We start from the raw sequence: 16,261 nt of genomic DNA, 5'->3' as shown, positions 1-16,261 counted from the left end.
GAAATCTCTGATGACTGTCATAACATTGCCCTCTCAACACACCTTTTCTGTTTCCCATTGTAATCTGTAGTCTACATCCCAGCTACTGTTTGGAGGCCTGTATATAACTGACATCAGAGTACTTTTACCCTTGCAGTTTCTTAGCTCAATTCACAAGAGTTCAACATCTTCTGATTGTGTATCACAGCTTTCTATTGATTTGATGCCACTCTTTACCAACAGAGCCATGCCACCCCCTCTGCCTACCTTCCGATCCCTCCGATACAATGTGTAACCTTGGACGTTCAGCTCCCAACTACAACCATCTTTCAGCCACGATTCACTGATGGCCACAACATTATACCATAAGATATAGGAGTAGAAGTAGGCCATTTGGCCCATCAGGTCTGCCCTGCCATTCAATCACGGGCTGATCCAATTCTTCCAGTCATCCCCACTCCCCTGCCTTCTCCCCATACCCTTTGATGCCCTAGCTAATCAAGAACCTATCTATCTCTGTCTTAAATACACGCAATGACTTGGCCTTCATAGCCACTTGTGGCAACAAATTCCACAGATTTACCACCCTCTGACTAAAATAATTTCTCTGCTCTCAGTTCTAAATGGATGTCCTTCAATCCTGAAGTCGTGCCCTCTTGTCCTAGAATCCCCTACCATCAGATATAACTTTGCCATATCTATAATCTGTACAAGAGCAACCTTAAGAACACCTTATTTCTTATACTCCGTGCATTGAGATATCACATTTTTTGAGTACTGCATTTGCTACCCTTTTTGATTCTACAGCCTTAATACACTGATATTCACCCTACTGGCTGCAATTTTGTCCTATCATCTACCTGCCGTCATGATAGTCTGACTGCACACTACCTTTGCTTTTTTTTAACCATCTGTTCTGTCCTGAGTCCCTTCACTCCGGTTCCCATCCCCCTGCCAAATTAGTTTAAACCATCCCCATCAGCTCTAACAAACCTGCCCACGAGCATATTGATCTCCTAATTGCAACCTGTCCCTTTTATATAGGTCATACCTCCTCCAGAAAAGATCCCAGTGATCCAAATACCTGAAGCCCTGCCCCTGCACCATCTTCTCAGCCACATACATGCCAGATCACCCTGTTTCCACCCTCACTGGCATGTGGTACAGGCAGCAATCCAGAAATTACTACCCTTGTGGTCCTGCTTCTCAGCTTTTTGCCTAGCTCTCTAAACCACTTTTCAGGACAACATAGCTTTTCCTTCCTAGGTCATTGGTACCAATATGTACCAAGACATCTGGCTGCTCACCCTCCCTCTCCAAAATGCTGTGGGTGTGATCCAAGAGGTTCCTGTCCCTGGGTCCTGGGAGGCAACATGCTATCCGGGTGGTCCGTTCACATTAATGGCACTGTAACTGAGTGAAGAGCACAAAGTTCATTGTTGTGCACATGATAGATGATCTAACCTGGACCCACAATATTTCTTCATCAGTCAAGAAGACTCCCCTCTTTTCTCTCTTTCCCTTCTGCAGCATGGTCCCATGCTCAGAGCCAGTAACCCCGGTCTCCGTGGCGTTCCCCTGGGAAGTCATCCCCACAACAGTATCCAAAACATTTATCATACACAGCACATAAACCAAAATGCTGTCATAAGTAAGCCAATTAAAAATATAATTCAAAATGGATGTAGCGTGCAGCACAGGTAACCAGTAAAATGACAACTAAACAACTTCCTGTCCTAGTGATGAGACATCGGTGGTGGTAGACAGACAGACAGACTTTATTGATCCCGAGGGAAACTGGGTTTTGTTACAGCCGCACCAACCAAGAATAGTGTAGAAATATAGCAATATAAAACCATAAATAATTAAATAATAATAAGTTAATCATGCCAAGTGGAAATAAGTCCAGGACCAGCCTATTAGCTGAGGGTGTCTGCCACTCCGAGGGAGGAGTTGTGAAGTTTGATGGCCACAGGTAGGAATGACTTCCTATGATGCTCAGTGTTACATCTCGGTGGAATGAGTCTCTGGCTGAATGTACTCCTGTGCCTAACCAGTACATTATGGAGTGGATGGGAGTCATTGTCCAAGATGGCATGCAACTTGGACAGCATCCTCTTTTCAGACACCACCGTCTGAGAGTCCAGTTCATTAGTCTTACAACCTGAGGGAAGCAGCTGTTACCCAGTCCGGCAGGCCGAGTAGCTCCTGTACCTCCTTCCTAACAGCAGTGAGTCAAGGGAAGGTGAGCCTTCTCCAGGACCTTGTTGTTGGAGACACAGTCCCATTGTGATACCCATGATGGAGTGGAGGCAGTGCTGATGGAAGTGCTTGAGCAATCGGATTTGCTTGCAGAACAAGTTCCAGGCTTCGGAGCCTTATAGCAGCGTTGTGATGACAGCAGCTCTGTACGCCTGGGTTTTTGTGGACAGACACAGCTGGTGGTTCTTCCACACACATTTCTGGAGGTGCCCGAAAGCAGTGCTGTTCCTACTACTGTTGGTGGGGAACAACCTAGCAGGTATCTAGCTCTGTGGCTCAAAATGGAAGGGAGCGAAAGATAAGTGTAGCAGTGATGGAGGATTCTATAGTTAGAAGAGCAGAAAGCAGATTCTGTGGATGTAAAAGAGACACCTGGATGGGATATTGCCTCCGAGCTGCTAGGGTCAGGGACATCTCAGATCAGTCTGCAGCATTCTAAAGGGGGAGGGTGAGCAGCCAGAAGTCTCAGTACATATTGGCACCAGTGGCCTAGACAGGAAAGATGAGAAAGTTCAGAAGAATGAATTTAAGGAATTAATTAGAAAGCTGAAAGTAGGGCCTCCAGGTTAGTAATCTTTTGATTGTGGCCTATGCCACACGCTAGTGAGGGGAAGAACATAAGGTGTAGGAGCAGAATTAGGCCATTTGGCCCATCGAGTCTGTGCCACCATTTCATCATGGCTTATCCAATTTTCCTCTCAGTCCCAATCTCCTACCTTCTCCCTATATCCCTTCATGCCCTGACCAATCAAACATCTATCAACCTCTATCTTAAATATACATGAAGACTTAACTTCCACAGCTGCCCCGGCAAAGAATTCCACACCATTCTCTGGCTAAAGAAATACCTACACATCACCTTTCTAAAAGGACACCCTTCTATTCCGACGCTGTGTCCTCAGGTCTTAGAATCTCCCATCTTAGGAAACATCCTCTTCACATCCACTCTATCAATGCCTTTCATGATTCGATAGGTTTCAATGAGGTCACCCCCTCATTCTTCTGAATTCTAGTGAATACAGGCCCAGAGTCATCAAGAGCTCTTTATATGACAAGCCATTCAATTATGGAATAATTTTCATGCACTTCCTTTGAACCTTCTCTAGTTTCAGCACATCCTTTTTTAAGATAAGGGGCACAAAGCTACTCACAATACTCCAAGTGAGGTCATACCTGTGCTTTAGAATGTCACAATATTCCATCAAACATGAAGAAATCTGCAGATGCTGGAAATTCAAGCAACACACACAAAATGCTGGTGGAACACAGCAGGCCAGGCAGCATCTATAGGAAGAAGTACAGTCGACGTTTTGGGTCGGCCCAAAACGTCGACTGTACTTCATATAGATGCTGCTTGGCCTGCGGCATTCCACCAGCATTTTGAGACAATATTACATCCTTGCTTTTATATTCCAGAAGAGGATAGGATTCCAATTCTATAAGAATAGGGTGATTTGGCACATGAATGTGTGTCTGAGGAATTGGGGCAGGGTTTCAGATGTCTGGGTCATTGGGATCTCTTCTGTACAAAAAGGACGAGTTATATCTGAACCTGAGGGTAAGCAAAATCCTTGCAGGCAGGTTTGCTAGAGCTGTTTGGGAGGGTTTAAACTAATCTGGCAGGGGGATGGGAAGTGGAATGTAAGTGCTGAGAGTGAGGTAGTTGGTTTTCAAACGGGCAGTGTGTAGAGAGAATGCTAGCAAGGACAGGCTGATGATACTGCAGTTGATGAGATGTGTTTTGATGTTTAGATGGGGGAGATTGAGTTTTATTAACCAAGCTTTGCTGAAGATGCTGGGCTGTGAAAAGGAAGCTGAGAGGAGATACCAGGGATGTGGGCAGGCCTAGTGAATGACAATTTGGAACGTTATTTGGAAAAATAATGCACCGCAATCTCATCTTGAGCAATGACAATAAAGTTGTATTCCATTGAAACATAGAAACATTGGAATAAATAAAAAGTATTTTGATGACATCACTTAAGTTACATTATCCAAACTTTTTATATTCATCACCAATCAACCTAGGGTTTGTTTGTCACAGTTTTGCTCAACTTTTATAAACCTTTTCTCATCACACGTTCCTTTGCCCTGTTTATGCTGTGGAAATTCTCTGTCCTGGCTAACTCCACTCTGTTGCTCAGCACACTGTTAGAAACCAAGTAGCAACTAGATTCATTAGATAAATATACAGATGATCTAGTCTTACTCTTCAAACTAATGCAAGTATTGAGCAATTGTACACCTTATCATTTGTCTTTTGTTTAATTTTCAGTATGGTGTTCTTGATCTGTGCTGCTTACCCTTCAGGTTCGTGTATGAGATTATTTTAAACAAGTTTCATTTTAAATATGTCAGAAACTGAGTACCTTTTAGGTTATTTAACTCATTTGATTTTATTTTGTAAGGGCCCTGTTTGCCTGCTTTTGATTTCTCCCATATCATATAACCATATAACAATTACAGCATGGAAACAGGCCATCTCTGCCCTTCTCAGCCCTTCATATCCTCCCCTGGACTTTTATAGAAATTTGGGAACTTGTATAGTGCAAATTTCCTCATGTTTCTATTTACCTTCACAGTTCAGAGTAAATTTGTTACCTTGAGATTCAGTTTCTTGCAGGCATTCACAGTAGAACAAAAAAATACAATAGATTCAATGAAAAGCTGCCCGCAAACAGAGTGTAGCAAAGAACCAATGTGCAAAAGACTGACAGTGCAAATACATAAAAATACAAATAATAATAATAATAATACTGAGAGATGAGTTGTAGAGACTTTGAAAGTGAGTCTGTACATTGAGAATATAACAGCATTGGTGAGGTTATTAAAGAGGTACAGAGATGAGACTGGAACTGAAAGATTTTTAACTAAGAAAAGTGGTTTGGGATAGGTTTATCCCATTGAGGCAGGGAAAGGATGGTAGGCTGTAGGAATCATGAATGACAAGAGCATCTAATCAAGATGAAAGGTGACTTGATAGAGGTGTATAATAGGGTAGGAGGCTGAACATGTCCTTACCTTAGAAATTACCGAGGGTTACCCATAGCCCTCTGTTTTTCTGAGCTCTATGTACCTGTCCAGGAGTCTTTTAAAAGACCCTATTGTATCTGCCTCCACCACCATAACTGGCAGCCTATTCCACGCACTCACCACTCTCTGCGTAAAATACTTACCCCTGACATCTCCTCTGTACCTACTTCCAAGCACCTTAAACCCGTGCCCTCTTGTGGCAGCCATTTCAGCCCTGGGAAAAAGCCTCTGACCATCCACACGATCAATGCTTCTCATCATCTTATACACCTCTGTCAGGTCACCTCTCATCCTCCATCGCTCCAATGAAAAAGGGCGAAGTTCACTCAAATTATTCTCATAAGGCATGCTCCCCAATCCAGGGTACATCCTTATAAATCTCCTTTGCACCCTTTCTATGGTTCCACATCTTTCCTATAGTGAGGCGACCAGAACTGAGCACAGTACTGCAAGTGGGGTCTGACCAGGGTCCTATATAGCTGCAACATTAACTCTTGGATCTTAAACTCAATCCCACAATTGATTAAGGCCAATGTACGGTATGCTTTCTTAACCACAGAGTCAACCTGTGCAGCTGCTTTGAGTGTCCTATAGACTCAGACGCCAAGATCTCTCTGATCCTCCACGCTGCCAAGAGTCTTACCGTTAATACTATATTCTGTCATCAAATTTGACCTACCAAAATGAACCACCTCACACTTATCTGTGTTGAACTCCATATGCCACTTCTCAGCCCAGTTTTGCATCCTATCAATGTCCCGCTGTAACCTCTGACAGCCCTCCACATTATCCACACACCTCCAACCTTTGTGTCATCTGCAAATTTACTGACCCATCCCTCCACTTCCTCATCCAGGTCATTTATAAAAATCACAAAGGGGTTCCGGAACAGATCCCTGAGGCACACCACTGGTGACCAACCTCCACACAAAATATGACTCGTCTACAACCACTCTTTGACTTCTGTGGGCAAGCTAGTTTTGGATTCACAAAACAATGTCCTCTTGGATCCCATGCCTCCTTACTTTCTCAATAAGCCTTGAATAGATTACCTTGTCAAATGCCTTGCTGAAATCCATATACACTACATCTACTGATCTACCTTCATTAATGTGTTTAGTCTCGTCCTCAAAAAGTTCAATCAGGCTCGTAAGGCACGACCTGCCTTTCACAAAGCCATGCTGACTATTCCTAATCATATTATGCCTCTCCAAATGTTCATAAATCCTGCTTCTGAGGATCTTCTCCATCAACTTACCAACCACTGAGGTAAGACTCACTGGTCCATAATTTCCTGGGCTATCTCCAATCTGTCAAAACCTCTCCCATTCCCATTGATGATGCAAAGACTTAGACAGGTTAGGAGAATGGCAAAGAAATGTCAGATGGAATAAGTGTCAAGAACTGTACGTCATGCACTTTGGTAGAAAAAAATGAAAGCATTGACTGTTTTCTACTTGGAGAGAAAATACAAAAAAACTGAGGCGGAAAGCGACTGTGGAGTCCTTGTGCAGGATTCCCTGAAGGTTAATTTGCAGGTTGAGTCTGTGGTGAGGAGGGAAAATGTAATGTTAGCATTCATTTCAAGAGGACTAGAATATAAAAGCAAGGATGTAACATTGAAGATTTGTACATCACTGATGAGGCCTCACTTAGAATATTGTGAGTAGTTTTGGGCACCTTACCTGGGAAAAGATGTGCTGAAACTGGAGAGGTTTCAAAGGAGGTTCTCAAAAATTATTCCAGGATTGAATGGCTTGTCATATGAAGAGTGTTTGATGGCTCAGTAGAATTCAGAATAATGAGGCGTGACCTCATTTTGAGGGAAGTGAGATCAGTTAAAATTAGAAGGGCGAAGGTGCTCAAAAAGCTGAAAGACATAAGGGTACATAAGTCACCCGGGCCAGATGAACTGCACCCTAGGGTTCTGAAAGAGGTCGTAGTAGAGATTGCGGAGGTGTTAGTAATGATCTTTCAAAAATCATTGGACTCTGGCATGCTGCCAGGGCACTGGAAAATTGCAAATGTCAGTCCACTCCTAAAAAAAGGAGGAAGGCATCAAAAAGGAAATTATAGACCAGTTAGTCTGACCTCAATGGTTGGGAAGATGTTGGAGTCAATTGTTAAGGATGAGGTTATGGAGTACTTGGTGACACAGGACAAGATAGGACGAAGTCAGCATGGTTTCCATAAGGGAAAACCTTGTCTGACGAATCTGTTGGAATTCTTTGAGGAGATTACAAGTAGGATAGATAAAGGGGATGCAGTGGATATTGTATATTTGGACTTTCAGAAGGCCTTTGACAAGGTGCCACACATGAAGCTGCTTATCAAGTTGAGAGCCCATGGTATTACAGCAAGTTACTGACATGGTTAGAGCATTGGCTGATTGGTAGGAGGCAGCAAGTGGGAATAAAAGGATCCTTTTCTGGTTGTTGCCAGTGACTAGTGGTGTTCTGCAGGGGTTGGTGTGGGCCAGCTTCGTTTATGCTATGTATCAATGATTTAGATAAAGGAATAGAGGATTTTGTTGACAAGTTTGCAGGTGATTTGAAGATTGGTGGAGGAAACAGATAAGCTGTAGAAGGATTTAGACAGATTAGGACAATGGGCAAGAGAGTGGCAAATGAAATATTGTGTTGGTAAATGTATGGTCATGCACTTTGGTAGTAGAAATAAATGATTCCTGAAAGATCATAACCAATACTTTCTCTTCAGCAACCTATTTCAGAACTCTGGGATGTAGTCCATCTGGTCCAATTGACTTTTTTCACCTTAAGACCTTTCAGTTTCCCTAGCACTTTTTCCTTTGTAATAGCAATGGCACTCACTCCTACTGCCTGACACTCCCAGACCTTTGGCACACTGCTAGTGTCTTCCAGAGTGATGACAGATGCAAAGTACCTATTAAGTTCAACTGCAATTTCTTTGAGCCCCGTTACTACCTCACCAGCATCATTTTCCAGTGGTCCAATATCAACTCTCACCTCCCTTTTACTCTTCATATAATTGATTAAAATTTTTGTATCTCACTTTATATTATTGATTAGTTTTGCCTCATATTTCATCTTTTCCCTTCTCATGGCTTTTTTAGTTGCCTTTTGTTGGATTTTAAGAACTTCCCACTGACTTTTGTTTCATTATGTGCCCTTTCCTTGGCTTTTATGTGGTCCTTAACTTCCTTTGTTAGCCACGATTGCCTACCCCTGCCAGTTCAGAACAACTTCTTCTGTGTGCCTTGTGAACTAGTCCGAGAAACTTCAGCCACCTCTGCTCTGCCATTATCCCCACCAGTATTCACCTTCAATTCACTTGTGCAAGTTCCTCTCTCATGCCTCTGTTATTCCCTTTATTCCATTGTTACTTTATTACTGATACATCTGATTTGTATTTCTCCCTCCCAAATTGCAGTATGAATTCAATCTTATTATGATCTCTGCTTCTTAAGGTTCCTTTTCCTAAGCTCCCTAATAAGATCTGGGTTATTCCACAACACACAATCTATGATAGCATTTCCCTGCATAGGCTCAAGCACAGGCTGCTCGAAAAAGCTATCTTGGAGGCATTCAACAAATTTCATCTCTTGCAGTCTAACACCAACCTGATTTTCCCAATCCCCTTGTATATTGAAATCCACATTACAATTGTGTCTTTACCATTACTGCATGCCTTTTCCAGCTCTCTTTGCAATCTCAACCCCATATCTTGGCTACTATTTGGAAGAGTATATATGACATTTTTGCCCTTGCAATTTCTTTCTTTCTTTATCAATCTTTTTATTAATTAAAAAGTACATATATATAAACAATTATCTGAAATATCTATATCGATAACAATTCATATAAAAGGTAAAATAAACACTATCAAGATCACACCTAGTATTAGTCTAATAGTATAGAATAAAAAATAAGATAATCAATTCTCCTCTTATCATTCTGTGAAAAGAAGAAAAAAGGATAAAGAAACTTTTATAATTTTTATATACATAAAAAAAATCCACTAAACAAAAAAAAGAGAAAAAGAGAAAAAAAAAGGGACTGGGCAGCCCATACTGAGAGTAAAAGCAAGAAAAAAGAGAAACTTTCTGATCAAATCCAAAGTTTCAAGGAAGTAACTGGAAGAGCAGTAAATCAAACCATACAAAAATATTGAATAAAAGGTCGCCAAGTCTCTTCAAATTTAAAGGATGTATCAAATGCCCGACTTCTTATTTTCTTTAAACTTAGACAGGACATAATGGAGGTAAGCCAATAGAAAACAGTAGGTGGATTAGAGTCCTTCCATTTAAGCAAAATGGCTCTCCTAGCCAATAAAGTTGTAAAAGTGATCATCCATTGAGCGGAAACAGGAATATATCCTGTTTCCGGTAGAGTGATCCCAAAAATTGCTGTAAATAAATTCGATTGTAGGTCCAAATTCAAGACTTTTGATAAAGTTTTAAAGACATCTTTCCAAAAATTATCTATCCCTCTGCTATAAATTTTCCCTCTGCTTATTCACCCAATATGACAGATAGCCTTTTTCAGGTTAAACCATTTCAGAAAGGACTGATAGCTATAATGTATAAATGGTTATTGAATTTGCAAATGGTATCTAACGATAAAATTAAAGGTGCATTGGAATTGGAATTTCGAGAGTCACTTTCAGATAATCAATGGGATAAAATTTTTCATTTGGTAAATACTTCATCTATTTGTGCCCATTATTCTTTGATGCAGTTCAAGGTAGTACATCAGGAGCATATGTCAAAGGATAAATTAGCCCGTATCTTTCCTAATATTAATCCTATTTGCAACAGATGTAATACTGAGGTGGCTACTTTAACTCATATGTTTTGGTCTTATATCAAGATAGATAATTTTTGGAAAGATGTCTCTTAAACCCTTGCAATTTTGTAACTCCTTCCACAAAGATTCAACATTCTCTGACTCTATATCACCTCTTTCTAAAGATGTAATTCCATCTCTTACCAACAGAGCCACACTACCACCTGCGCCTTCCTGCCTGTCCTTTCAATACAAAGTAAATCCTTTGATATTAAGTTCCCAACAATGACCTTCTTTCAGCCACGACTCACTGATGCCCACAATGTCATTCTGACCAATCTGTAATTGTGCCACGAGTTTATCCATCTTATTGTGAATGCTACGTGCACTTAAATCCAGCACCTTCAGTCCTGCATTCTTCAGCTTTTTTTGAATTTTGCCTCTGTGGTACAATTTAACTCCTTGCACTATCTGCATTTGTACCCAGTCACTGGCTTGTGCTTCCCGATATTCATATTAAACCCATCATCTACTAGTAAACCTGCTGGCTCATCCTCAGCTCCATCATACTTGTTCCCATCTTCCTACCATGTTAGTTTAAGCCAATCCCAAAAGCTCTAGTAAACCTGCCCGCCAGGATATTGATCCGACTTGGATTCAAGTGCAACCCGTCCCTTTAGTGCTGGTCACATTTGCCCCAGAAGAGATCCCAAATATCCAGAAATCTGAATACCTGCCCCAGCTCCAGTTCTTCAGCCACACACCCATCTGGCACCTCATTCTATTCTTATCCTCAGTGTCACATGGCACAGGCAGCAATCCCAAGATTACTACCCCTGAGGTACTGCTTCTCAACTTCCTTCCTAACTCACTGCATTCTGTTTTCCAGACCTCCTTCCTTTTTCTACTTAAGTCATTGATACCAATATTTACCATGACTTCTGGCTGCTCACCCTCCCTTTTCAGTAGATGATAGATTCCTGATTGGTCAGGGCTGAGAAGAAGATTGGATTAGCCATGATGACATGGCGGAGCAAACTTGACGGACAAAATGGCCTAATTCTGCTCCTGTAGCTTATGGCCTTATGCTCTCTTTCACTGCTGCCATCAGAAAGAAAGTACAGAAGTCTCAGGACTAACACCACCAGGTTCAGAAATAGTTATTACCCCTCAACCATCAACCAAAGGGTATAACTTCATTCACCCCATCACTGAAATGTTTCCACAATTTATGACTCACTTTCAAGAACTCTTCATCTCATGTTATCAATGTTTATTGCTTACTTATTTATTATTATTTTGGTTGTTTTCTTATTTTGTTTCTTTGTACTTGCTGTAAGTGCCTGTAAGAAAGTGAATCTCAGGGTTGTATATGGTGACATATATGTACTTTGATAATAAATTTATTTTGAACTTTAAGCTTATTATCTTGCTTCAATTTCACTGTCAGTAAATATACAAAACACAGGAACAGCAGGTAAAATGTGCAGTACTAATGTAGCTTCATAGTAATAAATAATAGAAGACATTCATGTTCTATATTCAGAATATTTGTTTTTTCTTTCTCAAAAACAAGAATAAAAGCCTCATCCAGAATGTGTTTTGTTGATATATTTTGTGACTGCTGCTGTCAGTGTATTGTTAAAGATTGAACTGGAAGCCATCTCAAAACCACAAACTCTAATGGGCTGTTTTGATAGTTTTCCTTTTCTGATTCCAGGTGATGCCTTTGATGCCCTGACGTTTCCATTCTTCACCTCTTACCAATTTCATAGTGGTTGTTGTGCCAGGTAATGAAATGATTTTGTCTTCCTCACTCAGCATAGACTCATTGGTTCTTTAATTAGTCATTTTTATTCTCAAAGAGCTGGATTGATGTTCTATTTATGAATATGAAAGCCAATGACTTCACTGCATACTGTGGATATTAATTAGGAAAACTATTTCAGATATTTTAATTGTGGCCTTTCCTTTATCCAGTGAAACTCTGTTACAAAAAATTATTCATAAAGTTTAAAGGAGACCATGTAGCCTTTTATGAAAACAAGAGATTCTGTAGATGCTAGAAGCCCAGGCAAAAAAAACTGCTGCAGGATCTCTGCAGCTCGGGCAGTGTCTATGAAAGGCAATGAAAGAGTTAATGTTTTGTGCCAAGACCTTTCATCATTCTGCTCCTATATCTTATGATCTTATCATTCTGGGGCCCATTGAGCCGCAGAAGAAAAAGAATTTCAGGATGTATATTGTATACGTTTCTCTGACATTAAATGTACCTATTGAACTATTATTCTCAGTGGTATATTTAATATTTAAAAACAGATGTAAAATATTCTGTATGGCAAACATGAATAACTTATAATTATTAGAGTAAAAGTCTTGTAGACGTCAGCACTCTTCAATTGCATTGGAATGAATTAAACATGAATAAATTAAAATAAAATAAATAATCTGAATCATAAGGCCAGTGAAATGCAGTTAAACTGACAGTCAATGCCGTTCTTATACAAAGTAAATTTATTATCAAGGTACACCTATGTCACCATATACAATGCTGAACTTCATTTTCTTGCAGGAATTCACAACTGATACAAAGAAACACAATATATCAATGAAAACTCCATACAAAGATTGATAAATAACCAATGTACAAGAGAAGATGGACAGTAAATACAAAAAGCAACATAATAAATAATTAATACTGAGAATGTGAGTTTAGAGTCCTTGAAAGTAAGTCTGTAAGATATAGGAACAGAATTAGGCCATTCAGTCCATCGAGTCTTGATCTGCCATTCCATCATGGCTGATTTATTATCCCTCTCAACCCCATTTTCCTGTCTTCTCCTTGTAACCTTTGACACTCTGATTAATCAAGATCTTATCAACCTCCATCTTAAATGTACCCAATAAGTTGACCTCCACAGCTGTCTGTGGCAATGATTTCCACAGATCCACCACCCTCTGGAAAGGTGAGGAGGCCCTGCAAAGAGATTTTAGAGAGTTAGGAAGAAAACTGAAATGTGGGACCTTCAGAGTAGTAATCTCTGGATCGTTGCCTGTGGCACGTGCCAGTGAGGATAAGAATAGGATGATTTGGCAGATGAAAGCGTGGCTGAGAAACTATGCAAGGGGCAGGGGTTCAGAATTCTGGATCATTGGGATTTCTTCTGGGGAAGGTATGATCTGTACACAAGGGGGAGCAATACCTTTGCAGATGAGTTTGCTACAGCTGTTGGAGAGGGTTTCAGCTAATTTAGCAGAGAGATGGGAACGCAAGTGATCAGGCTGAGGATGGGGTAGTTGGTTTACAAACAGAAGCAGTGTGTAGTGAAACTGGTAGCAAGGAGAGGCTGATGATAGGGCAAAATTGCAGTCAACAGGATGAGTTACAATGTAAAAGGCAAAATCAAAAAGGGTGAATATAGGACAGAAGGTGTTATATTTGAATCTGTGCACTATACAGAATATGGTAGATGAACTTGTAACACAGTTATAGTTTGGCATGTATGACATTCACTGAATCGTGGCTGAAAGAAGATTATAGCTGGGAGCTTAACATCCAAGAATTCTTCCCCTTTTATTTCCAGAATCATTCTTGTGAACCTCCTCTGGACACTCTAATGGCAGCACATCTTTTATTCAATAAGTGGCCCAAAACTGCTCAAAAAACTCCAAGGGCAGTCTGACTTTAAAAGCCATAGGTCATTTATTGTGTATTGCTGTTTTCTGAACGTATGTGGTAATTGTTTGGAAAGCATTGATTGGTGTTTGTTTGTTCCTTGTGTTACGTACCCCGTAACTGGGTCACTTACCAGCAAAGATAGAGAGGTCCGTTGAAGTCTGATGGTACTATTTTTAAAAGTCTTTATTTATAAAGGGGCACAAAAATAAGGTTAATACAAACATTCAGATAATATACGTCGTCAATACTCAATCTAAAGCGCGGGTATAGTAATAATCATCAATAAGAAATCGCTCTATCATTTGTCTAGGGGATAATATATTGTCCGATGGAAATATAAAAGTCACTCAGTTTCTGCCGGCTTCAGCCTTTGGGGACCGCTGGGTTTTCACTTGTTGAAGAGAGAGAGATTTGTGAGAAAAGAAACTTGCCCGGGTCTTTTGATGAGGCCAAACCATTGAGTCGGGGGAGTTGGTTCCCCATTGTTAGTTCAAGAAAATCGTTTCTGTGGTTCCCGCCACCGGCCCCAAGGCAAGGGAACCGAACACACGTGGCTTTCTTCAAATGGCTGCCCGCTACTACGGGATCGCTAGCGTGTCTTCTGGTGCGTCTGAGGGGCCGTCTTTACAGCCCCTCTTTTATCTTGACTCGCAGGGTAGTAGATGTCAATCAGGTTGGGGGTGATGCAATCTCTCTCTCAACCAGCCCACTTTGCCCGAGGGCTTGCACGTAGCCTAGTCCCCAATCCACAAATGTGTCTCCAAGAGACAATGGCTAATGTCGCGTTATTTTGCATCGCCGGGGAACGAGGCATCCGGCACGTCTCTCTCCCATTTCTTGGGTCCACTGACCCAGCCCCCCCCCCCTCAGTACACCTGCGATTCTCACAAAGGAGGGGGCTGCGGGCATAACACTTGTTCGCCCCTTTGTATCAGTGTCAGATAGTGCCAGATATTTGTTATAACTGTCCAGTTAGTCTCACTCCTTGGCCTCTCCCCTTTGCCCTACAATTCTTTATCCTTTCGACATCTCATCCTATTCCTGTCGAGTCAGCCAGTGTATTTCAAATTAAAATCACAGTGTATTCAAAGCAATTCCTCTTGTCACAGACTTTTTTTTGTTAATCCAGGTACTGATCATTCTTTCATTCTTTCTTGTTCAGAATTGTTTCATTCTTTCGATTTCTCCCTTTTTAATCCAACAAAACCATTTGTGATTATCAGCACCACCAACATTTCCCATGAACACTTTCCTGCTCCAACAGGAAGGCAAAATGGGAGCATTCTCAGCGAATTCACTGCCACTTCTGCGAATCCAGAGATATAAGGCACATGTGGCAGGGATGCAGACCACAAGTCTACCCTATGTATCAATGAGCAGGATGCTTCACTCCCTGAGAGGCTAAATGTCTTCTACGGCCGGTTTGATGCACAGAGCAAAGTGCTGGTGAGGAAGACAACCCTCCCTACAGGGGAGCAGTCACTCCTGATGAACTGAGGTGAGGAAGACCCTGGCCAGAGTCAACCCACGCAAAGCTGTGGGGCCCGATAATATACAGGTTGGGTTCTGTAAGACTGCACAGCCCAGCTGTTGAATATATTCAGCAACTCTCTGGAACATTCCTCCGTCTCCTTGTTTTCAAGGAGGCAACCATCATTCCAGTGCCAAAGAAGGTGTCAGTAACCTGCCTAAATGACTATCGTCCGGTGGCATTAACATCAACCATTATGAAATGCTTTGAGCAGCTGGTCATGGAGCACATTAAAGCTTTTCTTCCGGCTACCCTGGACCCTTTCCAGCTCACTTGTCGCTCAAATCGATCCATTGGTGATGCAATAGCCTCTGCCCTCCACTCTGTCCAGTCCCTCCTGGAAAATGGGGTTTCATATGTCAGAGTGCTGTTTGTAGATTTCAATTTGGCATTCAACACCTTCGTACCCTAGCAGCTAGTGGGGAACCTGTTGTTGCTGGGTCTCAACATCTGCTCTGCGACTGGATACTGGACTCCTTAACAATGAGGCCACAGTCATGTCTCTCGTCCCATTATGCTGAGCACTGGTGCCCCCCAGGGCTGTGTGCTCATCCCGCTGCTGTTCACACTGCTGATGCATGACTGCGTCGCAGGATCCAGCTTAAACCGTGTCGTCAGATTGCGGCTGACACAACAGTGGTGACCTTATCCAGAACGATGGCAAGGTGACGTATAGAGAGGCTGGTGGATTGGTGAGAGGAGCAATCTAGAGTGGTATGCAAAAGTTTGGGTACCCCAGTCAAAATTTCTGTTACTGTAAATAGTTAAGTGAGTTGAAGATGAACTGATCTCCAAAAGTCATAAAGTTAAAGATAAAAGATTTCTTTCAACATTTTAAACAAGATTAGTGTATTATTTTTGTTTTGTACAATTTTAGAGTGAAAAAAAGGAAAGGAGCACCATGTAAAAGTTTGGGCACCCCAAGTTTGAGCTCTCAGATAACTTTTATCAAGGTCTCAGACCTTAATTAGCTTGTTAGGGCTATGGCTTGTTCACAGTCATCGTTAGGAA

The 16,261-nt window shown here is 41.4% G+C and overlaps 1 protein-coding gene across 1 annotated transcript in view; it reads left to right on the top strand.

The window, feature by feature from the left end:
• Window positions 1-16,261, top strand: part of LOC140736325 (UDP-N-acetylglucosamine transporter TMEM241 homolog) — a 168,830-nt gene that overhangs the window by 92,552 nt on the left and 60,017 nt on the right. Inside the window, exons 11-12 of the mRNA XM_073062331.1 lie at window positions 4,517-4,551; window positions 11,761-11,830. Coding sequence (XP_072918432.1) covers window positions 4,517-4,551; window positions 11,761-11,830 — 105 coding nt within the window. The remainder of the gene's footprint in view (window positions 1-4,516; window positions 4,552-11,760; window positions 11,831-16,261) is intronic.

This window comes from Hemitrygon akajei, chromosome 1 (assembly GCF_048418815.1).
Source record: "Hemitrygon akajei chromosome 1, sHemAka1.3, whole genome shotgun sequence".
In the NCBI taxonomy this organism is placed as follows: Eukaryota; Metazoa; Chordata; class Chondrichthyes; order Myliobatiformes; family Dasyatidae; genus Hemitrygon; species Hemitrygon akajei.
The sequence above is the reverse complement of the archived record's forward strand: the minus strand, read 5'-3'. Positions and strand labels throughout refer to the sequence as shown.